At 48.3% G+C, this 25486-nt stretch overlaps 1 protein-coding gene across 3 annotated transcripts; it reads right to left on the bottom strand.

Annotated features, from left to right (window-relative positions):
* Positions 1-116: 116 nt before the first annotated feature.
* BSDC1 (BSD domain containing 1) lies at positions 117-25074 on the bottom strand. Of its 3 annotated transcripts, none has more exons than XM_019429853.2 (11): positions 25050-25074; positions 24409-24469; positions 19469-19585; positions 16463-16630; positions 14747-14801; positions 12034-12149; positions 11535-11603; positions 11295-11373; positions 9508-9987; positions 3117-3220; positions 117-1661 (listed from the first exon to the last, which is right to left on the bottom strand). In XM_019429853.2, coding segments are annotated over exons 1-11 (1284 nt in total). In that variant the 5' UTR covers positions 25052-25074; the 3' UTR covers positions 117-1628. The 3 variants fall into 3 exon arrangements, with proteins under 3 accessions (XP_019285398.2, XP_019285397.2, XP_019285399.2); XM_019429852.2 differs by lacking the exon at positions 25050-25074 and adding an exon at positions 24736-24784; XM_019429854.2 differs by lacking the exons at positions 11535-11603; positions 25050-25074 and adding an exon at positions 24736-24784.
* Positions 25075-25486: the final 412 nt, after the last annotated feature.

The following is a 25486-nucleotide window of genomic DNA, read 5'->3' as shown; positions in this document are numbered from 1 at the left end:
CCTGCCCCTTCCCCGGGCTCCAAGCAGAAAGCCACGCTGCGCACTGTGTTCATCCCGCCCCGGCTCCAGGGCAACTGCTGTTGGGGACAAGAACGGACCCCCAGACACCTTCCAGCTTCTGTTGAATCTCTTTAATGCTGTTAACGGCAAGTCTGGAAAAGGTTCAGGACAAAGTTCTTTTTTCTTTCTTTTTTAATTACAAAACTAACAGCTGTTAGAATCTTTTTTTTTTGTTTTCCTTTTTTCTTTCCCTGGCTACAAAATACTCTGGGGAGATGCATTATAATTTAAAATATATAATATTGCACAAACAACCAAAAAGTTAATTAAACTAAAGAAATAATTACAAAGAGAAAAACCCCATCCCATCAAAAAAAAAAAAAAAAAAAAAAAGATTCTCTCCATCCCACCCCCCTCACTGAAGGTTTCAAGTGGAACTGACCACCACTCTCTTGGCGTACCTGACCACAATCCCTTTAAATCATTGGTGAATACACCAGATTATGTACAAGAATCACCAGAGCAGCATCATGAAGCACCAGGGTCTCCAGGGATTCCTGCAGCCCCTCAGTCCTCCAAGAGAGGAATAGCTTTACCAGAGTGAAGGGTGAGAGCCACAAAGACCGGGTCTGTCTTCAGGAAGAAGAGCTTTTGCAGAAGCCTGATAAGAGTCTCAAGAAGTTCACCCCCAGCATATCCCTTCAAGCAGCAGAAGGGCTGAGGCGGAGAAGTTGGGCTTACCAGAGTTGTAAGGACTCAGCTTTGATCGCTGCTCTGTACCGCCGGTAGCTGGCTTGTGTCCTAAGCTACAGGGGGGTCGAGGTGGGTAGCTGGTTGGACAAGGTATCCCGCCAGGCAATGCACAGAAGGGCCTGAAGTGACCCCCTCCCTTCTTGGGGAGGGGAAGAAATGCAAGAGCAGACTCTTGCAGGTGGCACAGCTGGGCTAAGGACTTGGGTGCATCTGACATGAAGAAGCCCTGGGAGAGGCATTGGGGACATACCAGCCTGGGCTGGATGAAAGGGAAGAGGTGGGAACTTGGGGTTTGGTCTCTAGATTTGGAACCACAAGGAACCTTTCTGGGAATGGAAAATGCCTGGGAAGGGGAGATTCCCAAGAGAGGCAAATTTCCCAGAGACGAATGCCTCTCACTCACTGGGATAGGAACCAAAATGTGCTTGCCATCCCTGTCTAGCTAGGACAGGTGGAATGGCCCTCCTTGCCTACTTTTGGGTGGACAGAATGTTATCTCAGCTTCCTCCAAGAGACTGGTGCTTAGGTCCTGCACAGATAGAAGGGCTAGAGTTATCCCTTGGGACTTCCCAGCAAGAGTCCCCAAGAACAGTGGGTGTTCAGCAGAGAAATGTAGGCTCTTCTGGTGAGGGGGGTAGGGCTCCTCCCCTTTGAGTCATCCTATGGTTGGCACAAGTCAGAGTTCCTGGTTTGGATTTAGTGAGCCCCTTCCCAGATGTGAGCAGAGGCCCAAAAGACCAGTAAAGAGCCACCCAGAGGTCTGGTTGACAGAAGCCATTGGGGGGACATTCTCAGTCAGTGTCTTCCAGGGCTGGGCTGAGGTGAGCGAGGGGGTGGGAGGTTCTGTGGGCGGGGGAGCTGCGCGCTCTGGCCCCTCATTCCCAGTCCTCCCACTCTACATCTTCCAGCTGCGGACAGGAGGGGATAACGGAGAGCACAAACACATATTTACTCCTCTGAGTCAAGCCCGGACCCAGCCTCCCCTTGCTGCCCCCATTTCCAGACAGCCCTCCCCTAAACATCTTCCCCCAACTCCCTGCACACCCCGCCCCCCCACCTTGGGCCACACCCTGCCCCCTAGGAGAGTGAACCACTGTCTTAAGGAACACGTCTGGGAGCAGAGCTGCCCTGTGTCTGAGTGGTGGGGCTGCTGCTCTGATGATTCCAGACCCAAAGGAAATGCTTCCATCAGCCAACACTGGACACTGGGAGGGGACATCCTGCTTCCAGGAACCAACTCAGTCAATCCCTTAAGGAAAACTTGAGAGTGGCCCCGTGATCAGAAGCAAGGTGGCACTGTACTGCAGGTGCTCACAGGGTCTTCATCAGGGGCTCTAGTGCCCTAACTTCAGCTGAAGTCTCTTCAGGGAACTTTCTATCGGCCTGCTGTCAGCTGATCCCCGGTATGATGGGTTGTAGAATGACTGCCTGGGTATATGGTGGCCAGGTTTTACAGAGGGTCGCAAAGACCCAGAAGGCATTAAGCCCCTGTGACATGATAGGGGATCATGGCCCTTCACTACCCTGGGTATAGTGAGGTCATAGAAGCAAAGTACTCATGGGTAGGTCTCTACCTCTCCCCAGGCTTCAGTTTTCCCATATGAAAAACGAGGCCCTGCCTATCTTTCTACTCTGTTTACCTCTTTACAGCAGGTTTATGAGCTACATGATAGAAGAAATCATGTGATTCTTGTGTAACAGTGGGAGTAACACTGACTTGAATGTTATATGTCTGGGCTGCAGCCTCACTCTTGCCACTTAGCTGTGAGAGCTTTTTCCCTGCCTTTCATTCAAAAATGACTCCTTCTTGATTTTGGCAGGTAATGAAGAGTTAGAGTAATAAGGCCTCTGAGCTTCTAACTGGACTGGGTTTTGTGGTGGCTTCGGTAACATTCACTGGGAGCTCGCATGTCCCAGGCACGATGCCTAACATGCCTACATGCATTACCTCTCACAGCTTATGTGCTTCTAAGATCAATTCTGTTTTCGATGGGAAAACAGAGGCTCAGGTTAAGTGACTCGCCCTAGATCACACTATCTTTTGTCTCCAAGGCCAGGAATCTCTCTGTTCAGGTCCCATCCCTGGGAACCATGAATCAGAAGATCTGGGGCAGGGTTTGGAGTCTACATTTTTTAGTAGTTCCTCAGGTGACTCTGATGCAGAGCTAACATCAGGTACTCTCTCACCATCTACCCTGGAACTGAGGGGAAACAGAGCCTGCTGACGGAAACCATTCAGGGCCTGAAGCTGCCATCTCAGGAACAGGGATCCACCCTGAGGGGACAGTTGGACTTGATGGGAGGAGTCCTCAAACACTGGGATCATTGGGCTTGCTTCCCTGTGGCCAGCCAGGCCCACTCACCTCCCCAGTGGCATCCACTTTGGAGAGTGCCATCTGTACTTCTTCTTCAGTCATGTCCAAGTCAAAGTCCTTCTCCCAGTCCTCACTGATGTCCGTGCTTGAGCCTGGAACCATGATCCACAGTGTCAAAGGTGGGAAGGGGTATGTATGAGCAGGTTGTAGCTGGGGGTTATGGCACTCTTCAAAAGGGCCTGGCAAATATACATCAAAGCTCTCACATTCTGTTGTCATTCTGGCTCAGTGATTCCACTTTTAGGAATCCATTCTAAGGAAAAATCTTGGATTCAGTAAAAGATTTAGCCAAAGGGATGTTCACTGTAGTGCGGTTATAGTGATGAAAATTTAAAAAAACCTGGGGCACCTGGGTGGCTCAGTCGGTTAAGCGTCCGACTTCGGCTTGGGTCATGATCTCACGGTTTGCGGGTTCGAGCCCGGCATCGGGCTCTGTGCTGACATCTCAGAGCCTACAGCCTGCTTCTGATTCTGTGTCTCCCTCTCTCTCTCTCTCTCTGCCCCTTCCCCACTCATGTTCTGTCTCTCTCTCAAAAATAAATAAAAACATTTAAAAAATTAAAAAATAAAAAAATAAAAAAATAAATAAACCTGAGAGTCCACTGATAGGGAATTACAAAAGTAAATAAATGGTATAGTCACATGATGGAACATTATGTGGCTTTTAAATGTTAGGCTGTAGAGCACTTATATGCATGGCAAAATAATCTAAAACTATTAAGTGAGGAAAAGTAAGTTACTAAATAGTGAAGAAGCACTTTGGCCCAGAGGCTCCCAGGAGCCACAGAAATCTTCTAGAAGACATAAACAATGAACCTCTTCCTCTTCACTCACTCCACGCTACCTACACTGACCTCGCTACTCCTGAAACACACCAGACACATTCCTGCTTTAGGGCCTTCGCATGGGCTGTTCCTTGTACTTAGAACGCTCTCCTCAGACATCCACAGGCCAATTTCCTCACCTCCTTCACGCCTTTGCTCAAATCCTACCATCTAAATGTGGCCTGCCCTGACCATCCCACTTTAAACTGCAACCCACTTCCGCACTCTGCTCTCTTTATTCTTTTTTCCACTGCATTTATCACTTTCGAACATATTACATCATTAGACTTAATATGCTTATTGTCAATAATAGAGGAACTAGAATGTGAGCTCCCTGAGGGCAGGGATCTTTGTTTTCCTTTCTTAGGTATGCCCAGTGCCTAGAATACAGAGTTTGCACCCAACAGATATTCATGGACCCTTTTCTAAACCAGGGTTGGCAAACTAAACAGGGTTGGCCCATGGACCAAATCCAGCCTACTGCCTGTTTTTGGAAATTCAGCTTTGGAACACAGCCCTTGCCGTTTGTTTACATATCGCCTATGGCTGCTTTCCTGCTACAACAGCAGAGCTGAGTAGTTCTAACAGACTGTATGCCCCAAAAGCCTAAAATATTTGTGATCTGGCTCTATACAGAAAAAATCTACTCATCCCTGCTCTGGGTGATTCTGATGCCTGCTAAGGTTAGCAGTCACTGCTCTAAACATTCGTTATTTGGATAGGACTTCTTAGAGGGAACATAAAAAAATGTCCATGTGAAGGTTATTACTAAGAAGAAAACTACAAAAAGAGTTTTTTAAAAAAGAATATGCAGAAAAAAAGTATATGTATTTTAAGTCCATTAAAAAAATATGCTCAAAGGGGCACCTGGGGTGACTCAGTTGGTTGAGCATCCGACTTCAGCTCAGGTCATGATCTCGCGGTTCGTGGGTTCGAGCCCTGCATCGGGCTCTGTGCTGACAGCTCAGAACCTGGAGCCTGCTTCGGATTCTGTGTCTTTCTCTCTCTCTCTCTCTCTCTCCTCTGCCCCTCCCCCACTCATGCTCTCTCTCCCTCTCTCAAAAATAAATAAGCATTAAAAAAAATATGCTCACAGATGCTTGTACACAGAGAAAAGATGTGTAAAATACCCACAAAAATACTAACAATAGTTACCTCCAGGTGATGAGGTCATGGGGTAATTTTCTTGGTATTTTTTTCTATAATGAACACATACTACTTTGTAACTTTTTTTGTCTATTAAAAGCATATTTAAAAAAAGTAGGTCCCTGATCTCCCAATGGCACGACCTGTAAACACGTCCTTGTTTCTTGTACAGCTTGCTCCTCACCAGGCACCCAGGCTCTGAGACCTCCCCTAAGCCCTGCCCCTGTGCTCCTTATAAGGGGTCTTGCTCTGTTCTCACTTCCTAGCCGCAAGCATCCTGGGTCTCTGGAGCCTTGTAGACCTGGATGGAATCTTTACTTTTTTTTTTATCTATTGTGTAGTCTTGGGTAAGTTATTTTGGGCTTCAGTCTATTTATAAAACAAGGATAAAACCACCCTCTTTGCAGAGAACCACAGGAGGAGCTTATTATGCAGATACCTGCCTCCCCTTCCCCCTCATTCAGATTCTGAACGTCTAAGTGGTGGCCCAGAACTCTGCATTATAAATAGATACCTGGGTGATTCTTTGTAGGCCTGGGCCTGCAGTTTGAGATCCAACAGTGTTAAGATTAGAAGTGTCAATGTGAAGTCCACGTAACACACATACACATAGTGGGGATTTAACAAATGGGGGCCGTTAAAGGTCTCAGAGTTCAGTAATTTTGCACGTGGTCCCACGGCTAGCCAGGGCAGACTGGCAACCAAGACCAGGTTCTTCGGACTCCGCATCCAAGTCTCTCTATGCCTTCAGGACATTTTGGTGGCACACACCTGGCTGGCTGTCAGTGTTGGCTTCCTGTGAGTTATGGCTGATTCCTCATTTCAGAGGTGTGGCCATGGCCATGACCGCTTTCCCTAACCTCAGGTTGCCCTCTTTTTCAGGCTTTAAATGTTAGGGCAGTCCTTCCAGGGGTGGAAAACAGAGTATCAGCTTACAGTTTTGGAGCACCTCACACCCACCCTCTGAGGTGGGTATTAACAGTCCCAATTTTCAGATGACGAAATGTAGCCTTTGAGTGGCAGAGATGAGAACCAGGGCTGTCTCTGCCATGTGCCTCCTCCCACCATCTTGTCCTCTCACACAAGAGTACTAACATCTCCATTACACTGTGCATGTGGCGGAGAACTGAGCTATGCCAAAACAATTTAAGATTTCCTGATGGAGTTTGTCTGTTGTTTAAGAAAGGGGAGTTTTCAGGTGATTACTAACCTCACAGTGTTGCCACTCAGCTCATTTTCTTCTGTTTAATTGGATCTCTGCTTTCCCAGAGAAGAGATGGAGGCAAAAGCCACTCTCAAGTCAGTCATTGGTGAAGTAGGGCCTTCAGCCCAGGGCACCTTCTGGTTTGCAGGCCATAGGCCTGTCTCAGTCTCTCCTTCCCCTCCTCCTGCTGAGGGAACCTGAGCAGGGTAAGTCCAGGCTCTTAGATTAAATGGCTCTTGGGTCAAAATGCAGGTGGGAAGCAGCTCTGCAAGGACAACGATTGCCCCACTGCCCCTGGACTGTGGGAGACTGTGTGGCTAGCCTACCCCAAGAGACTCTGCTGTGCCCAGAGACCAAGCCTCTCTTACATCATCTAAGAGGTAGACCTAAGAGAAAAACGGAGTCACTCACCGTCTCCAAGCCTTCATTATTTCTTTTTAAGATTCACTCTCTCTACTCTGTTCCCACTGTCCTCCTGTCAGTCCAAGGCCCCATCTTCTCCCGCCTAAGTGACTGCTTGTGGTGGGTCTTCGGCAGCGATAACCCAGCCCTCCTGCAAACCCCCGAGTGTCAGAGGCAGCAGAGCAGAGCAATGAAGAGCTTATGCCACAGCTCCCCCGTAATCTCATTTTGTCCCATTTCAACCCACCACTCATTTTTCTGACCCTGCTCTCCCACAGCCCAATTCCCAATGGAGCCTACAGTATTTTTTTTTTAAATAAAACAAAACATTTTTTTATATTTATTTCTGAAGGAGAGAGAGGAACAGAGTGTGAGGGGGGAGGGGCAGAGAGAGAGGGAGACAGAGAATCGGAAGTAGGCTCTGAGCTGTCAGCACAGAGCCCGATGGGGGGCTCAATATCGGGCTCAAACTCACGGGCCATGAGATCATGACCTGAGTGAGCCAAAGTCGGACACTTAACCGACTGAGCCACCCAGGTGCCCTGGAGCCTATGGCTCTTTAATCCAACTGTTTCACTGTCTCTCCTTCCCTTTCCCAGCTCCAATTCCATGAGCCACAATTCTGATCACTTTTTTGCATATACTTGTGGACTTTCCTCTTTTCCTCCACCGATTTCCCCTGGCTAAATTTGAACCCTGGTTAAATCCAGCTCCCCATCTATTCTGTGCCTGCACCTAGGCTACTGAATGTAGCTGGACAAAAGTACACCAGTGCTGACTGGTGTCTCTTAAAATTCATGACTGCTATCTCAAACGGGCCCTTAGTACCACCCAGCCAGCAACTCCATACCACCTGTTGGGTCCCTCATCTACTCTTCCACTTTCCCAAAGTACTTTTTCATGCTTTTGTAAAGACTTAGTGAGTGGGTGGTTGATCTCAAGTTTCCTACCAGTAAAAAAAAAAGGGGAGGGGGGCGGGAAATCACACAGACCTCTCTTGGGCTTCTGTGAGGACTAAGTGATATGCATATCCAGTGCTTAGCACAGAGTGATACAGACATATAGAAAGTGCTCAGAGATAGTACCTCTTATCATCATCATTTCCCCAAAGCAGGGCTCTACTCATACTTCTTCCCTGATTGAGGACCTATTGTGGAACAATTACCCCCAATTTGTAGAGGAATAAATGGGGCTTAGAGAAGATCAGTAACTTTTCTGAAGTCACATGGCTTAGGAGCAAGGTTGGGATTTGAACCCAGAACTGTTCAAACCCCAGAGTCTGATCCCTTAGCCTCTGTACGTGAGGCTCTTTGTACAGGTCAGGCATCTAATGTGAGCAGCACGCCCTGCCACTTTATGGCACCAAGTCCAACGTTCCAAGTTTGGCTAAGATTTTAAGTTCTTAAGTTCTGCTTCTGAGTTAACCCATCTACCCTTCTTATTCCTCCCTCTCCTGGGAGATAATACAGCAAAGTGGGCTTTACTCACCACTTCTCCTGCCCATGGCCTCTGCTATCTGGACTTTGTAGGCCCCTGAGCCCCGCAGCTGCCCTCAACTCTCCACCTCTCCTATACAATGCCTGTCTCCTCAGTAAACCAACCGCTGATACCTGGAGCCTTCCTTCTTTCTCTGAACTCCTCCAGCATCAAGCCTGCCCCATACAGCTTCATGTTTCATCATAAAGACTGCAGCTTTTGCCCCTCCCTCCTCAGTGTCTCATAAAGAGTAGGTAGGAGCTCAATGGATGACCTCACTGAATCAGAGCCAGAAGGAGAGCATTGTGTTGGAAACTGGAAACCCTGTGGTTTCCATCAGGGAGCAAGGGGAGGGGTGTGGTGGGGCCAGTTTCCCTTCCAATGCAGCAAACCAGTCTCTCAGCACCAGCAGGCCAGGGCTCACCTGCTGGGCAAGTTTCGTGGCTGACTGGTACTGTGTGTGTGTTTCAGGAGAGGCCTTGCTGACAATCAGCTATCTCTGAAGAGGGATTCTGGATGTGGCAAAACAGTCAACCCCAGAGCTCTTACTGTCCTTTCCTTCCCAGAATTAGAGAGGTTCCCCTTTGACAAAAAGTCAGAGTCTCCAGTCTCAAATTTCACTATACAGATAAGAAACTAAAGCTTTAAAACTTAAGCTGGGTCACAGCAAGTTCATGAGGATTCATTTAATTCTTTTTTAAACTGTACCTGTTAAGTTTTATGGATTTCGTGCTCCTAATAATGGGATAAGCTTAGGGAGGCTAAATGACTTTCCTGAGGTCAAAAAGGGTGAGGACCCCTGACAATCAATGACACAGGGATTTCCAACCCAGGGTAAGGCTTAATTGTCCAAATGGACAGTGTGGTAGTTACAGGCATAGGCTCTGAGTCAGAGACCTGGGCCTGAATCTGGGCCTGCCACTTCCTGGCCATGTGAATTTGAGCAAGTTACTTAACATTTCTGAGCCTCATTTTCTTCATCCATAAAATCCCGACCTGACTGGGCTGTGAGATGAAATGAGAAATTAAATGCAATATAACACACTAAGCCCAGGACACGGCATAAACCTTATTCTGTTGGACCTAAGACCCCAACGATTGTAAGATGCACCCTTATTTCAGAGTATATGTACACCTTGCATGAAATAAGGTAATAAATACTCAACAGATAGCAGCTGTCACCATCATCAGTATCACAAATGAAAGGGTGAGGAAACTGGCACCACAAATGCTTCTGGGATCCTAAAGAGACAAGTCTGCCTTATGGGGTAACAACTCTTGCTTGTCCCCCTCCCCCCTGCTCCCTGGGATTTTGGCCTCGACTTACCTTTCTTTCCATTGTTAGAGGGCGTAGACTTCCCACTGTCCGAGTTCAGCTCAAACACCCGTAAGTCTGTGAGTACCTCCTCCCTCAGAGTCTCTACTCTGGCTGGAGGCCTAGGCTCTGGGCCGCTGGGGCGGCCAGCAGGGGTGTGGGGCTTGAACTGAGCTGGGGGCGGGGGTCCAGTCTCACCCACATCCACAGCCAGGCCCTGTTCCTCCAAAGATGCCTCTAGCAGCTTCTGGGACAGGTCCTTGGGCAACACGGGTGCCTCAGCTGCAGTGGCAGGTTTGGCGATCTGGGTCACAGGGGAGATGCTCTCACTGCTCTCTGAAGGAGTCACCTCTGTTGGAGGCTCGGCTGGAGTCATCAGATTCTCTTCACAGGGGCTCAGGGGGCCAGGTCCTCCTTCAGGGGACGTGGAGGTTTTGGCCACAGGAACCTTTGCCTCTTTTGCAGAGGTGGGTGAGTCGCTCACAAGCTCCTCTGTTGAGAGAGAACAGGAAAGAGGGCTACGTACCCTGGTCAGCCCCAAGACAACCTTGGAGCTCTCTGAAGACAGACCTCAGGTTCCCACCAAAGCTTACTCCGATCAAGACTAAAGGGTGCCAGTTTCCTCACCCTTTCCCCATCACGGTTCCTCTGCAGATACTTCCTGCTGGTCAAAGTCTCTCCTACGCTGAGGCCTAGCATATGTCTGGTGGACACTCAGCTTCTGGCAGCACATCCCAAGATGGTATTATAGATTCGAAAGCTAAGACTTGACAGTCAGTTCTGGGTTCAGGCTGGGCTCTGCTCTATCCTCAGTGTATGATCTCGGGCAAGACCCTGGACTTTTCTTTAACTTACCCCAACTTAATAAATGTGTTAATAGCATACAGGTGGCTCCAACATACTATCCAAAGTTGAGCTACCAGGTAGAGGAGGCTGAGCTCTTAAGCGAGTGGTTCCCAAACCTGGCTAGGCACGAACCATTACCAGGGGAGCTTGTTAAAAATGCAAGTTTGGGGGCGCTTGGGTGGCTCAGCCTGTTAAGAATCCGACTTCGGCTTAGGGTCATGATCTCACAGTTCATGAGTTCAAGCCCTGCGTCGGGCTCTCTGCTGTCAGCACGGAGCCCACTTTGGATCCTCTGTCCCCTACCCCTCTCTGCCCCTCCCCCACTCACGTTCTCTCCCTCCCTCTCTCTCAAAAATAAACATCAAAAATTTTTTTAAAAATTTAATGTTTATTTATTTTTGAGAGACGGAGAGAGAGAGAGAGAGAGCACGAGTGGGGAAGGGGCAGAGAGAGAGGAAGACACAGAATCTGAAGCAGGCTCCAGGCTCTGAGCTGTCAGCACAGAGTCCGACATGGGGCTCAAACTCACAAACCGTGAGATCATGACCTGAACTGAAGTCGGTGTTTAACTGACGGAGCCACCCAAGTGCCCCCCCCGAAATTTTTTTAAAGTACAACTTTGGCCACATCCCCAGAGTCTCATTTAGAATGGGGGGAAGGGAATCTTGAATTCTGATAAGCCTCCTAGGTGACTGTGAAGTGGCTGGCCCATAGGCTGGCAGGGGAATCTGTTGCTACTGACACATGTGATTTCCTTACCTAAACCGGGAATTCCGCCAGCCCAGGCAAACATTTCCTTTTTATTTCAGCCTATCCTCAGCATGGACAAGCGCCATATACATGCCCTACGCTTCCCTGCATGCCAGGTCTCTCCGGTGTTCAGAGATGGCCAGATGGTCCCTACAGGCAGCACAGGACCTGTGACTTGCCCATCACCTTTCAATACCTCTTACCTTCTTCCTCCTCCCAGCCAGGCTCTTCAGAGATGCTCTGTTCTGCCCGTTGCTTCAGGGCATCCCTCCGGGCCTGCTCCTGAGTGTGGGGGAGATGGCCAGAAGCAGTCAGGGCTCACTCTCCCCAGACCCTGGCCCTGACCCCAGAACCCTTGGTACCTTGTGCCCCTTCTTCCCTCAACAAAATCCAGTCTATTTCCCCAAGGGCTGAGTGGACCTCCCCGGGCCAGGCCAGCATACCTGCTCTAGTTGATGGACTTTATAGAAATACCGATGCCAGAATTCTGAATGGGAAACAGCTGCTGGGACCTGGAGGGAGGGGACAGTGGAGATGAGACTTTGGGAGTGGTTGTGTACGGTCTGTGTCCCCAGCCTTATCAGCCTGCTCCCAGCTGCTCTGGATTTAAGACGTGGCTCCGTGGCTGAGCAGTTTTCCTCAGAGCACTTAACACCCTTCCATCCCCAGACCCACTTTCCTGGCCTAGCTTGGCCAAGGAGAGAGAAAAGAATTCCCATCAGGTTTTGCTGGCCCTTCCATTTTTCCCCTGATTGCCAGAAGCCTGGCGAATCAGCTTTGCCCATGTAGAGTCTTGGCTCAGGACCTGGCTGGTCTGGCTCTAGAGGGTCTCAGACTGCTCTCTGGGCCAGGTAACTGCAGTGACTCGAGCTAGATATGTGCCTCCCACCTCCTGACACCTCAAGCTGAAGCTGGGTAAAGTCCTGCCAGCTGGGCCCTCACCATCTTGGTGTAGAGGGCCCGGATGGAGGGGCTGCCTACAAGGAGCTCTGAGATCTCCCCCTTCTTCTCCTCCAAGCAGAACTGGGAAAGCCAGGCGTCAAACAATTCCGGGGGCCCTGCAGAGGGACAGACACTGATGGTCAGTTTTTTGGGTCTGGAGAAAGAACACCGGGCCTACAGAAAACATAGCTAAGCCTGGACATGGACAGTGAGGAAAGCTTAAGGTTTTTTTTCAAAGCCATTTGGCCAAAGGTGGGGGGTCGGGAAGGGTGAAGGGGTGGGTAGGCCCCACTGGTATCACGGCATAGCATTTAAGTGATCTCTAGAACGGGCTATCTGCATGTTCTAATGCTGCTTGCTTTTTAGCCCACTGCACTTGGCTACTGAATGCCCTCCTCTCCGAAACTGTTCTCAGGTCCCCAGGGACCCCCATGTTGCCAGTCTAAAGGCTACTTCCTGGGGCACCTGGCTGGCTCAGTCAGTTGAACGTCTGACTCTTGATTTTGGTTCAGGTCATGACCTCCCAGTTTGTGGGATTTAGCCCCCTGTCAGGCTCCATGCTGACAGCATGGGGCCTGCTTGAGATTTTTTCTCTCCCTCTTTCCTCCCCACTCCTGCATGCACACACGCACTTTCTCTCTCAAAAATAAATAAACTTAAAAAACAAAAATAAAGGCTACTTCTCTGCCCTCTCTCATGTGACCAGTCCGGCTTCTGACCCTGGGAGCCACTGTCGTCCTCGTGACGCCCTCTTCTCTTCTGGCTTCTCAGTCTTCTATGATTCCCCTCCCCCCTTTCCAGTTGTTCCATGTGAGTCTTCAGTGGCTCCTCTTTTTTCCTCTCCTTATGTCTTCCCATCTCTGTTTTCTCCTAAGATAACCTCTACTAAGCCACAGTTTTAACCTCTCCCTCCCCCAACAACTCCTCAGTCTGTCTTTGCAGCCCATGCTACCCTTCTGGGCTCCAGAGCCAGGGGTCCAGGTGTCCTCTGGAAACTTCTATCAGCTCAGGTGCAGCAAATGCAACGTGTGCTCATTTTCTTCCGTCCCTAAGCTGTCCCACCTAGTTATCCACCAGAACCCTGGGTGCTGTCCTGGACTCCTCCTTTATCTGATCGCCCTGGGTTCCACCTCCTCGCTGTCTTCCACACCTCACTCTTCATTCCACCTGCCACTCCCTGGGTTCTGGACTTACCTCTGACGTGGGGATTCCTGCCAAGCCTCCTACCCAGTCTGCCCATCTCCTATCTTTCTCTATGCTTGATGGCTCTTTTACAAAATACAAAATCTGATCACCTCAGGCTTCAAAACCCTTCAGTAGTTCTCTAGGGAGGACTTTTTATTTATTTTTAATTTTTTATTATTATTTTTATTAAGTAAACTCTATACCCAACGTGGGGCTCGCACTCACGACCGTGAGATCAAGAGTCATTTGCTTCACTGACTGAGCCAGCCAGGTTCCCCTGTAGGGAGGGCTTTTTAAGCTAGGGTCCAAGCATAGGCTTCACAGAGGGTCAAAGACCTCCCATATGGCATTATAAAATTTTGTGGAGAGGGGTGCCTGGGCAGCTCAGTTGGTTGAGCGTCCGACTCTTGCTTTCAGTTCGGGTCATGGGATCGAGCCCAGGCTCTGCACTGAATGGAGAACTTGTTTGGGATTCTCTCTCTCTCTCTCTCTCCCCACCCCCCTTCTGCCTCTCTCCCCTGCTTGTGCTCTTTCTCTCTAAGTAAGTAAGTAAGTAAATAAATAAATAAAATTTTGTAAAGAGAGGGCCTGTCATTTTCAACAGATTTTTAAAGGCCTTTGTGACTAAAAAAAAAGTTAAGAACCACTACTTTGAGCCTTTTAGGACAAAAATTCAAACTGCATGGTCTGGCACCCAAAGCCCTTCCAATCTGGCCCCCACCAGCAGCTCTCATTGCCACCCCTCCCTCACATGCACCCCTTAATCTAGACTTCTCAAATGCAGGACCTTAAAATGTCCTACTGCCATGCTTGAACACCTTCCCCCACTGCTAAAAATAAAATTGGTCTACTTGTTTTTCTTTTTAAAGTAGGCTCCACGCCCAATGTGGGGCTTGAACTCATAACCCTGAGATCAAGCGTGGGAACCTCCACCAACTAAGCCAGCCAGGCGACCCCCAAACTAGTTTACTTCTAATTTATCCTTAAAAACTCAACGTAAGTGTCACATCCTAGGTTCCCCAGGTTGCACCGGGCGCTTCCCTTCTGGGTTCCTACTGCCCCCACCTTTCTGTGGAAACAGTCACTCTACCTCTACTATCCTTGCTTTAGTCATTGTTTCCTGTCTCTCTTTCCTAACAGCAGGTTCCTGGAGGTCTGCACTGGGGTGAGGGTTTGACTAATTCCTGAGCTCCAGTTCCCAGCCTGGGGCTTGCTGCATGAGAGGGGCTTGGCAAACAAGCGCCAAAGAGAAGGCAGGCAGGGCAGCAGGGCTGGGATGGAGCCTGAGCTAAGAATGAGGGAGCGGAGCAAAGTCTCTGCAGACTGCAGAGATGAACACAGTCTGGGTTCAGGGAGGAAAAGGGACTGTCAACCCATCCTACCACACATAAGGTACACTCTAGTCCCACTCTGGTCTCTCCACACAGGAGGTGCTGGGCCACTGCTACTAGAGACCAACAGGGTGCTCATCCCAGATTCCCGTGGTCTCCCTTCCCTGCAAGCCTCCCCCTCACCGCTACCCCCTCACCATCTGGTTCATTGCAGTAGGTTGCCGGGTCTGACTGCAGGCTGTAGAGGCGAGCCTGTAAGAAATAAAGAACAGAAATTCTGGAGTGCTAGGTGGAGAAAGCACCCCCTCTCTGACAGCATAGTCTACCATTGTTGTTGATTTAGGTGCTCAGAGACTGATCATTCCCCTGTACATTTATTCTCATTTGGAAATCAGCCTCAATCCAGCCTCTCCCCTGCTGGCTGCCAGACCCCACAGAGCACCTGTCAGCTTGCCCATGGCTAGAAAGGGGAATACTGGGCTAGGAGTGAAAAACTGAGGCTCCCAGAAAAATGGTCTCCCCTAGTATTCCACCTGGGGAATTAAGATACAGTGTAAGCAGGTTATAAACTTGTATGTATAAAATGCTTTTGAATTGTGTGAAACCTGAAAAAAGTTAGTGCAAATACACTAATAAAGTCCAAATTTATGGGCAAAATTTGAAATAATGTATCTCCCCAAATTAAAAGCATTCATCAAGAATTTCTTTCTTTCTTTTTTTTTACTACGTTTCTTTATTTTTGAGAGGCAGAGAAAGACAGAGCACGAGTGGGGGAGGGGCAGAGAGAGAGGAAGAAGACACAGGATCGGAAGCAGGCTCTAGGCTCTGAGCCGTCAGCACAGAGCATGACACGGGGCTCGAACTCACGAACCATGAGACCAGGTCCCGAGCCAAAGTCGGACGCTCAACCGACTGAGCCACCCAGGCGCCCCAAGAATTTCTTAATTCCATAGCCAGTCTGCCGAGTGAATTATCTGCCGTGTTCCCGGTAAGGCCACAGGAGTGGCAAACTTTAGCTGGTCAACAGAAGACCCCACCTCCCCTCCTCAGTGTTATGTGGAGCAAAGGCCAGCTGTCTGCGTTAGAGCTTCAGCAAGTGGCTTTGGTGACTTACAGCTGTTAGAATTTAAAATCCTACAATTTAGGAAATTTCACACTCCCACTCAAATGTCCACTAAGTGGTGGTATTGATACTAGTGCTGGCAGATATGCTTGACAAATCAGTAGGTTTGGAAAGGAAATTCAATGCCAACCTGCTGTGACATCACGCTGTGAATTTAGGAAAAAACACTCCATGAACCGTGAAGAAGTAATGTGAGAAGATAAAATGTGGAAGAAATATGTTACCACTGTTGTTGATCTAAGCGCTTTGAAGACATCCTCCCCCCATACATTGATTCCCACTGGAAATCAGCCTTAACCCAAACGGGGAGAAGACCATGCCTGTACAGCATTCCTTATCAAAGCTGAAAGCTGAAAGGACTCCCCAAGAGCAGCACTACAGAAATGAGTGGAATAATTATGCTCTGTTCACTTGCAAGAATGTAAATAATTAAAAGGATGGTGAGTAAGAAAGATGCTGATATTTTTTATATATGTTTTTATAGCAGGTTATAAAATTCGATGTATAAAGTGCTTTTTTTGTTAAAAAGAAAGAGTTCAAACTATCTTTACCAGTGTTTGTAAACAAAAAGAAATGAAACGTTATAGCCAAACAAGAAATAAGTGGTTCTCTTTCAGTGATGGGATTATGGATTTAGCGATAATTATCTTCTTGATTAGTACTATTCTCCAGTATAGTTATACACATATATTTATTTTCTGGCCTGAACACATACTGCTTTTATGAGTGCACATTGGAAGATGGCATCTAGTGCTGTTAGGCACCTGCAGGGGAGGCTGCTAATGAATACCTTGGTGCCATCATAGGGCTCAGCTGTGCCAGAGGGTGTGCCCATCAGGGTGATGACATCGCAGTCTATGGTCTTGTCTGGTGAGGGAGCGAAGGTGTCGGAGATCACCCCTAGGAAGTCAGACAACCCCTTCTTCATCTTCTCTGTTGCCCCCGAGGAGCCTTCAGTCTGCAGAGAGAAGCGGAAGAGGAAACAAATGGCCCAGGAGCAGGCTGCAAGTTAGAGTTTGGGGTACTGAGGGGTAAAGCATCAGGGGCAAAGGAAGCATCAGGGGTGAAGCATTCCTGTGTAGGGACCAGGGAAGTGCTCATGGCCTCTTACCCCATCTCTGAGGTTGGAGAAGGACAGAAGTGGCCAGGGTCCCCAGACACCAGAAGAGGGTGTGGAACAGGACCCCGGTAGGCCTATATAGTCAGAGCAGAACTCCCTGACTGGCTGTTTCATCAAAATTTCAAGGCTAGTCATACTGATCAAAAACTGGCAGGAGAGGGGATGCTCAGATGGCTCAGCTGGTTGAGCATCCGACCCTGGATTTCGGCTCAGGTCACGATCTCTCAGTGCGTGGGACTGAGTCCTGAGGTGGGCTCTGTGCTGACAGCAAAGAGCCTGCTTGGGACTCTCTGTCTCCCTCTCTCTATGCCCCTCTGCTGCTCATGCTCACTTGTTCTCTCTCTCAAAATAAATAAGTAAACATTTAAAAAAATGGGCAGGATAGGATGCATGCTGTACACACTCTGTGGGGCAGGGGACCTGTGGGTGGAGTGATGGGAAAGGTACTAGTTTTGGAGACCTAACCCCCTCTGAGTCAGCTTCCTGATCTGTAAAATTAGGACAAACAGACTTCCTTCAGAGGGCTGCTGTGAAAAATAAAAAAGATCAGGCATGTACAAGCCTGGCATAAAACAAACATCTACTAAATAGCAGTACTGTAATATCACAATGTCATCATCATTGTTGCTCAGGAAGTAGAACATTCTCTATGAAAGACCGGGGATACATGGGCAGGATGAGAACACGCATCCTTGCCTAGACGCAAACCTGGGACCAGCTGAGGGCCGACGTATGCATTGTCTAGAAGGGGCAAGTGGGACACCAAGCTTGAGCCACACTGGCCAGGATATCCTTGAACAAGCAGAAATAGGATGCTGACAGGGCCAGGCTCTAAAAACCTCATGGAAACCATAGCATTTACTCCTGATTAGGCTATCCAAGCATTTTCCACCCGGAATCTACCAGCATGCCTGGCACATGCTAGCACAGATATACAATCATATTTGTCAAATGAAAAAAAAAAAGGAATAAATAGCCACCTGGGTGGCTGAGTTGGTTAAGCGACTGACTGTTGATTTTGGCTCAGGTCATGATGTCACGGTTCCTGAGATGGAGCCCCACATCAGGCTCTGAACTGACAGTGAGGAGCCTGGTTGAGATTCTCTCTCTCCCACTCTCTCTCTGCCCCTCCCCTGCTTGCTGGATGTCTCTCTCAAAAATAAATAAACATTAAAGAAAGAAAGAAAGAGAGAGAGAAAGAGAGAAAGAAAGAGAGAGAGAGAGAAAGAAAAGAAAGAGAGAGAGAGAGAGAAAGAAAAGAAAGAGAAAGAGAGAGAGAAAGAAAAGAGAAAGAGAGAAAGAAAGAAAAGAAACAAAGAAAGAGAAAAGAAAAGAAAAGAAAAGGAAAGAAAAGAAAAAAGGAAAGAAAAGAAAAAGAGGCGCTGGGGTGGCTCAGTCAGTTAAGCGTCCAACTCCTGATTTCAGCTCAGGTCACGATCTCACAGTTTGTGAGTTCAAGCCCCACATTGAGCTCTGTGCTGACAGTGCAGAGCCTGCTTGGGATTCTCTCTCTCTGTTCCTCCCTCACTTGTGCTTTCTCTCTTTCAAAGTACACTTTAAAAAAAAATAAAAATAAAATTTTAAAAAGGAATAAATAAACGGAAAAAATGAGTGGTGTCTTTGCTGCTGGCTGGACCCTAGCAGTTCAGCAGGATTACTATCTGTCACTCCTGCTCATGCTCATGAGTAGCTGTGATTAGCCCGCAGACAGTATTTTACAAGAGGAGTCAACAAAATTAAGGTTGGCTAAAAGAACTCCAAAACATGTTTTTTATGACATGGCTTCTAATCTCAAGGCAACTGATTCAGCTGGAGATCAGATGAAGAAAGTGCAATTTCCCCAATACTAAAGGAGAAACTGTTCATGCAAAACCTATATATTATACTTCATCAGAAGCTTGAGCTTTGCAGGGATAGCCAACCATACACTATTTTCACTTTTCACACTCACTTTAGAATCTAAATCCTATCTCACAAGAAGATTCTGCCACACATCTTTGATTAATAAAAACAGGGACCGTAAGAATAGAAGTTGGCACCACCTTTCTGGAGGGTAGTTTTGCAATAAATATTAAAAGGCCTACAACTGTACTCACCGTATGATCCCTTCTAGTATTTTATTATAAAGAAAATATGAAGGGCAAAGATTTAGCAGTCAGAATGTTTACTGTAGCTCTGTTTATCCAGTACCAGAAAAAAATGAAATAGGAAACTAGGAACTGGTTAAACCTACAGAACAAAATAACAAGCCATTTATGATTCTGGAGAATGAGGTTTGCAATGATTAAGCCAGAAAGTAGGTTATAAACCGTGATATTCAGTTGATTCCAGTTTTGAAAAAGAAAGTGGACAAAGTGAAAAAGAATGAGGAACATACTCCCCAAATATTAACAGTCGTTACCTCTGGGAGATGGAACTAGGTCTTTCTTTTTCTTTTACTTACATGTATTTTCTAAACTGTCTACAGTGAATGACTTTGCCAGAAGGAAAACATTTGCTAAAACAATACAGAAATGGGAGAGTTTATTAATACTTATTCTATATAGCTTGTTTGCTTGACAGACAGAATTCTTTCAAAGTGGGAGCCTATGGGGGAAAAACAATCACTTAATAGTAGAAAGGTTGGGGTGTCAGGCTGTGAAGGACAGTCACTCAGAGCGTGAAGGGAGTACTCACAGCTAGCTTCTCCTTGACCACACTGGCTGTGGCTGCAATGGTGCAGGCCGTGTCATGCTGGACCACCTGGGTGAACTCTGTCAGGTCTCGCTTCATGAACTCCAAGGCTTCGGAGGACTACGGGGAAGACAAGAGAGGGATGACAGAGCCAGCTGGCTCCACTACCCTTTGTTCCTGTTCCCGGGGCTGCTTCTATCCCTGACAGACACATGGAAACCTCAAGTGACATGGGAAGCCTCAGCACAGAAACAATGATTGCCTGTCCCAATCCCATGACCTGGGATTACCGAACAGCAGAGAGTACGGAGGGACTCCCTGCAGCTCTGAGAATCGGGATGAGACTCAGCCCTGACCTTTATAAGCTTTGTGGCCACAAGTAACTCTCATCTAGTTTCAGTTTTCTCCTGAGGGAGGTACACTAAATCGGTGGTTCAAGAGCAGACTGGGGAAGGGGGTGCACACAGTCCGGAAACGAAACAGACTCCGATGCATTGCTCTGAAATCCTTTAAGTCATGACATTTGTTTCAAATTTCAAGTAACCTGAAGAAAAGGTGTGTGATTCTTTTTTATCAAGGGAAAGTGTTTCTATTTTTATTTATTTTTTATTACAGGGAAGTTCAGTTGAAATATGAGGCAGTATGTGAAATTATTTGTCTGAAAAACTAAATAAACATGTTGTACTAGTGACGGTAATAGTTCAGAAAGCGTTTATGAGCGATTCTTGGCAATTTAATACCAGAAAAAAGGTGTGTGGTTTTTACATTCCACAAAGGGGGTGTTGAGAGAAATACTGGATTGGATTGCCTCCGAAGTCTTGCTTCTACCATTCTAGGGTTCTATTCATCCACAGAGATCCTTCGGGCAGAATGAATATTTGCTTCTGTCAGACTGACCTGCTGCTCGCCCTGCACTCAGACCAGGTTTGAGAGAGCAGGCCCTCAGCCCTGGTCTGAGTCTTACCCTGCTTTGTTTCATCCTTACCCACTCTGGGGCACCTTCCCAAACTACCTCTGTGCTCCCCTGGCAAGCCCCCTCATTTTGCACATGGAGAGTCACCTGAATTTTTTTTTTTTTTTGCATTTTTGAGGGTTCTGGTGACTTTTTTCTGGTTTTCATCAGTCTGGGATGAAATGGGGCAGTCTTGTCTATCAGCAAGAAGCTTCTCTGGGAGTGGGAATCATGTCTCCATTTCAGACTCAGGACTCTGTAATTGGAGTGGAGGGGCCATTTATTCTCTATGTCCATCCACTCTGCCATTCTCCATCCTGGTCCAGGCCAGCCTGCTCTGTCGAATGGACTCCTCGCAGGTTGTATCAAATACCTCTACTGCCTTCTCCTTGTGACACTGCTGGGAGCTTTGGAAGTCACAGCAGATCAGGTTGCCCCTGCTTTACATTCTACAGTGCCCATAGTGTCCTATGAGCAAGTATACGATCTTTCCCTTCACTTACAAGGCCATATAATCTCATCTCTGGCCCTCATCCTCTACCACTGCGTTCCTCACTGAGCTCTAGTTGGCTTTCTGCAAGTTTCTCAGATGCTCTAGCATCTTCCTTACCTTCACGGTATTAGAACATATGGTTCTAACTCTTCCAAACAAATAAGTGAAAAAAACACAACAAATAAACCCCTTCAACTGGTTAACTCTGGTTTCTCCTTCGGATCTATGCTTAAATGTCACTTCCCCGGAGAAGCTTCCCTGATGCCACCTCAGATTAGGTTGGGTCCCTGCTTCATGTTCCCAGGGCACCTGAATGTTCTCTAACACTTGTCATACTGTAGATTATGATTACCCGTTCCAAGTCTAGCTTCCTGGATAAACTGAGTTCCCTGAGCACAGAACCCGTGTTTTTTGTTCACTGATGCTTTCCCAGCATGTGACACAGAACGCGGCACAGAGCAGGTGCTTAAATTTGCTTGTTAAATTTACATGTACAGGAGCAATTTTAATTAAATAGCCATTAGCATGATGATTTGATAAATGGCTGTCACTAGACTGTGAGCTCTGAGGGGACAAATATGAACAGACATGGTACCTGCCCTCAAGAAGATCGTAGTCTACTGGCAAAATGTTCATATAACAGTGTTGATACACAAGGGCAGAGTGGTGACCAGTGTATTATCAGGAAGCTGGAAAGACTTGGTGAAGGGAAGCCTGGACTTAGCCCTAAAGAATGAGCAGGAATCAGCAAAGGAAGCCTGCCTGGGGCATAGTAGGGCATAGGGCTTACCGAAGCCCATGTGCATTTCAGTCCTAATGAACATAAAAGGTAAAGCAAAACTGGTTTCGCATAAAGCTGGAGAGGTTGCCAAGGGCAACTATGGAGGGCCTGGTCAGCCCTGAGGGTAATGGGGAGCCACCAAGGGTTTGAAGGAGGTGGGACATGATGAGCTTTGCCTTTTTCACAGGTCACTCCAGTCACTGGCATACAGTGCCATGGACGGGTCCAAAAGTGACAAGAGTAGAAGACAGAGGAAAACCAGTCAGGAGGCTGCTGCTGCAATAGTCCGGAAAAGAAAACAGAATATGAATAAGGACAGTGCTGGTCAGGATGAAAGGATGGGACTGGTTCAAGAAATATTCGTCAAAAAAGGTAGATTTGGTGATTAAATGGATGTGTTGACTGAGGGCAAAAAAGAGTCAAGGAAGGGCCACTGGCTGCTAAACTAGGTGCCTGGGTGGATGCAGGGCTGCCAGCTGAGGGAGAAAGTGCCGAAGGGGAAGCCCGTCCTGTAGAATGTGTGGCGTATCTGGATAGTTGTCCATCAGCAGCTATTCTCAAACACTGAAGTTCAGAGTAAAGGACTAGGAGTCACTCTATCACGGAAATGGAGGAGGTCACCCAGGAAGCGTTTGTAGAGTGAACAGAGCAGTGAGCGGAGGACAAGACCCCTCAAACACTACACTTTTAAGGCGCAGGAAGGGGAAGTCATGAGACAGTCGGGAAAGAAAAGCCTGGAGATGTGGAGAATTGAGAGAGAAGCATGCCACAAAGCCAAAGGAGTAGAGTTTCAAGAAAGAGGGAGTGATCACTAGTGTCAAATGCAGCAGAAACGTCCAGGAAGATAAGGGCTGAAAACCACCCACTGGATTTGGCAAGCGGTAGGTGAAGCTGAGTGTGCTTACAGATAACCTTGTATGTGGTAGCTGCAGGGATGGGGACGGAGTCATGAGAGATCATGCTGTTGATCTCAAATTATAAACAGGAGGAGATGAGGTTGTCTCCCAGAGGTAAAAGAAGAAGCAGTTGAGCAGTGGACTTGAGGAAGAGTTAGGTTTGGGGAAAGTTTCTGAAGGCAAGGGGGAAGAAAAGCATATCAGAGACTGGAAAAGCTTGCTGGGTGTTGCTCAGGCCTGAGTAAGGTTGGTGAATCTGTGGTTGGGCCAAAGAGCAATACGACTTTCTCTATCACTGTCTGTGGGTAAATGCAAGCACACACGTACACTATAGGATGAGGTAAGATGCACAGGAAGGTAGATTATAGCACCATCTCAAACTTGTCTCTAGGGCAGTACGCTAAGGGGTGCAAGGGAACGGAGGGTCCTGGGAATTGAGTGGTCCAGATGGAGCCAGAATGGGAAGGGGGAAGGAGGCAAGGCCAGGAAAGCACTGCAAGACCAAGAAAAAAAAAAAAAAAAAAAATGGAAGTAAAAATGGATGGGTGGTGTTTAAGGGATTTCCCCATCACCCTCCTCAGGACTTAATAAAAATAACTCCAGCTTATATACTATTTACTGTGTGCTAAGCATTGTCCTTGGTGCTTTACACATTATCACTCAATCCTTACAACACTATCAGGTAGGTATAATCAGTACTCCCATTTTGCAGATGAGGAACTGAGGCCTAGAAAGGTTAAATAACTTGCTCAACTTGGTCTAACAGTAAGCAGCCGAGAGGGAGATTAAGTCCTCTTTCTGAATGGGGTAAACTGTCAAAGGCAGAAACAACGTCCACACCCCTGCTTCAAACTGGGAGTTCCCCAAGAACGAAGATAGAAAGCTAACCAACTATCTATTTTTCATGAGTTACGGTAAGACCAGCCTTGAGAGAAACACACAGCAGCCCCTCGCACACCTGCTGAATGAACGTCAGACTCTCCTTCCAAGAGATCGCTCAATGGAAGTGACCTTCTTTGAGGTCTCTTCAATTAAACTTCCTTGTGAAATTCTCCCCGTGCTTATCAACAACGTAAACAACTCAGGGCATTCTTAGATTTGCTAGGCTGTAGCTGAGAGGCTGTCCAGGACTGCATAGGCTAAAGGAGGTATTAAAATGCTCCCAGAGTAGAGGACTGATTTGACCGAGATCAGAAGCCTCCCCGAGTCTGCCCTGAAGCAGGACTCACCCCAATTCCCTGAGGTAAACGGTAATTAACTTTTTTCCACAGTTCACTGGGGCCCGTTTTGACAAACTAGCACGGAAGGGAACAGAAACACACAACAGCATTGTCCGTTGGTAGAGCAGAGCCTCACTCATCCCTCAGGGATTGCTGCCTCCCTGCTAGACTGAGCTTCGTGAGGCCCAGGATTGCAGTTTATCCTCAGGACCTGTCAGAGAGTGCTGGCTGTGCCATTCTAATACCCGAATGACTAGAGCAGTAAGTTTCTATCGCTAGAGTTCTTCCTCAGGGCCTAGATCAAATGTTCTCTCTTCTACGAAGCTGTGAATTTCCTGAGCTGGAATAAACTGCTCTTCCTATGGATTCTTACAAAAGGGTCGCGCCAGCCTTTAAACCAACATGTATCTCACCGTGGCTACTGCCACACTGGCCTGAGTCGGGGTCAGTCCTCCCTTACACCGATAAGGTATAACAGTAGAGCTCGGTGGGCCTCATCTCGAAGGCCTGGCGCCCACATAGGGCGGGCGGGGCCGCTCGGACCTGGTTGCAGTGAGGCGGAGCGAGGCCCTGCCGGAGGAAGGGCGCCGGCCCGGCTTACCTTCTCCTTGACTGCCTGGTAGCTCTGCTGCAGCCAGCTCCGCCACCATCCCACGTCCTCCCTGTGGAAGACAGACACATCTGGCGGCCCTGCGGTGCGACTCTTGCCCGCGCAACGATCGGGTCTCAGTTTCCCCCTGAGATGTGGTCCGCGGGCCCAGACTTGGCAGACCGCTTCCCCACCCCCCTCACACTGCGACTCCACCCCGCCTTTTCAGGTCCGTCCACTCGCGCGCCGGCCTCCTGCTCCCCACGGGGACCCTGGCCCAGCACCCCGGCCCTCAGAGAATTCAGGCCCCAACGCCGGAGAGCAGGATGACGGGCTCACCCTTCCGCCATCTTGCCCGCATGACATCACCACTATTTACTGACCTCTGACTTCCGACACGGCACCGCCCCCTCAAGCACCGCCCCGGAGCGCTCGGCCCAATCCTCGCGCCGACACCGCCCCCAGCCCAATCTCCGCTCCGGTCCACTACTGGGCCCCGCCTCCTTGAGCCCCGTCCAGTGTCCGTCTACAATTCGCCCTTCAACTCCGCCTCTGGACTTTTGGCCCAATCCTCACTCAGTTCGGTTCTCAGGGTCCACTCCCCAGCGGTAGCCCTACCCCCCCCCACAACAACTACTTTTTAATCAACGTACATCGGATACGGTGGCTGCTAAGGGCCACGTTCGTCCCTCTAGCTGGACCGCGGAGGCGCGGGAGCGGAGCGGAGAAAGGGAGGGAGCGGGGCTGGAGCTCGAAAGTCTGGACCCTAGAGCTCAGGTCTAGGACCACCCCCCTTTATGAAACAAGCCGCGTGACAGCTGCTTGGGGTCTCTTCCTCCTTGTTGGCTAATCCAACAAGTGCAGAGCGGAGCCCTGGGCTAGGGTCTGCAGGTGTGTGGAGAAAATTTCATCACAGTTAACTTCCATGAGGCTTCTCGAGGGGCTCTGAGGATATTAGGGAGATAGACACACATTCACCTACCTCAACTTTTGATAGCCCAAATCAGAACTTTTTGAACTGGAGCTGAATGTGGATTGACTTGTGAAAGGGGGACAGAGACAGAAACTTTCTGGATCTGCTACCTGTCAA

This window comes from Panthera pardus, unplaced genomic scaffold (assembly GCF_024362965.1).
Source record: "Panthera pardus isolate Hobbes unplaced genomic scaffold, ASM2436296v1 HiC_scaffold_11, whole genome shotgun sequence".
In the NCBI taxonomy this organism is placed as follows: domain Eukaryota; kingdom Metazoa; phylum Chordata; class Mammalia; order Carnivora; family Felidae; genus Panthera; species Panthera pardus.
Note: the sequence above shows the minus strand (reverse complement) of the source record. Positions and strands in the feature narration are given on the sequence as shown.

What these genes read in the sequence shown, in the direction of transcription:
- BSDC1 (XM_019429852.2), bottom strand. An exon ending in AAGTCCATCAACTAGAGCAG is followed by an intron (nt 11,374 to 11,534) that starts GTATGCTGGCCT and finishes CCCCACACTCAG; the next exon opens with GAGCAGGCCCGGAGGGATGC. An exon ending in AAGTGGATGCCACTGGGGAG is followed by an intron (nt 1,662 to 3,116) that starts GTGAGTGGGCCT and finishes TCCTGTCCGCAG; the next exon opens with CTGGAAGATGTAGAGTGGGA.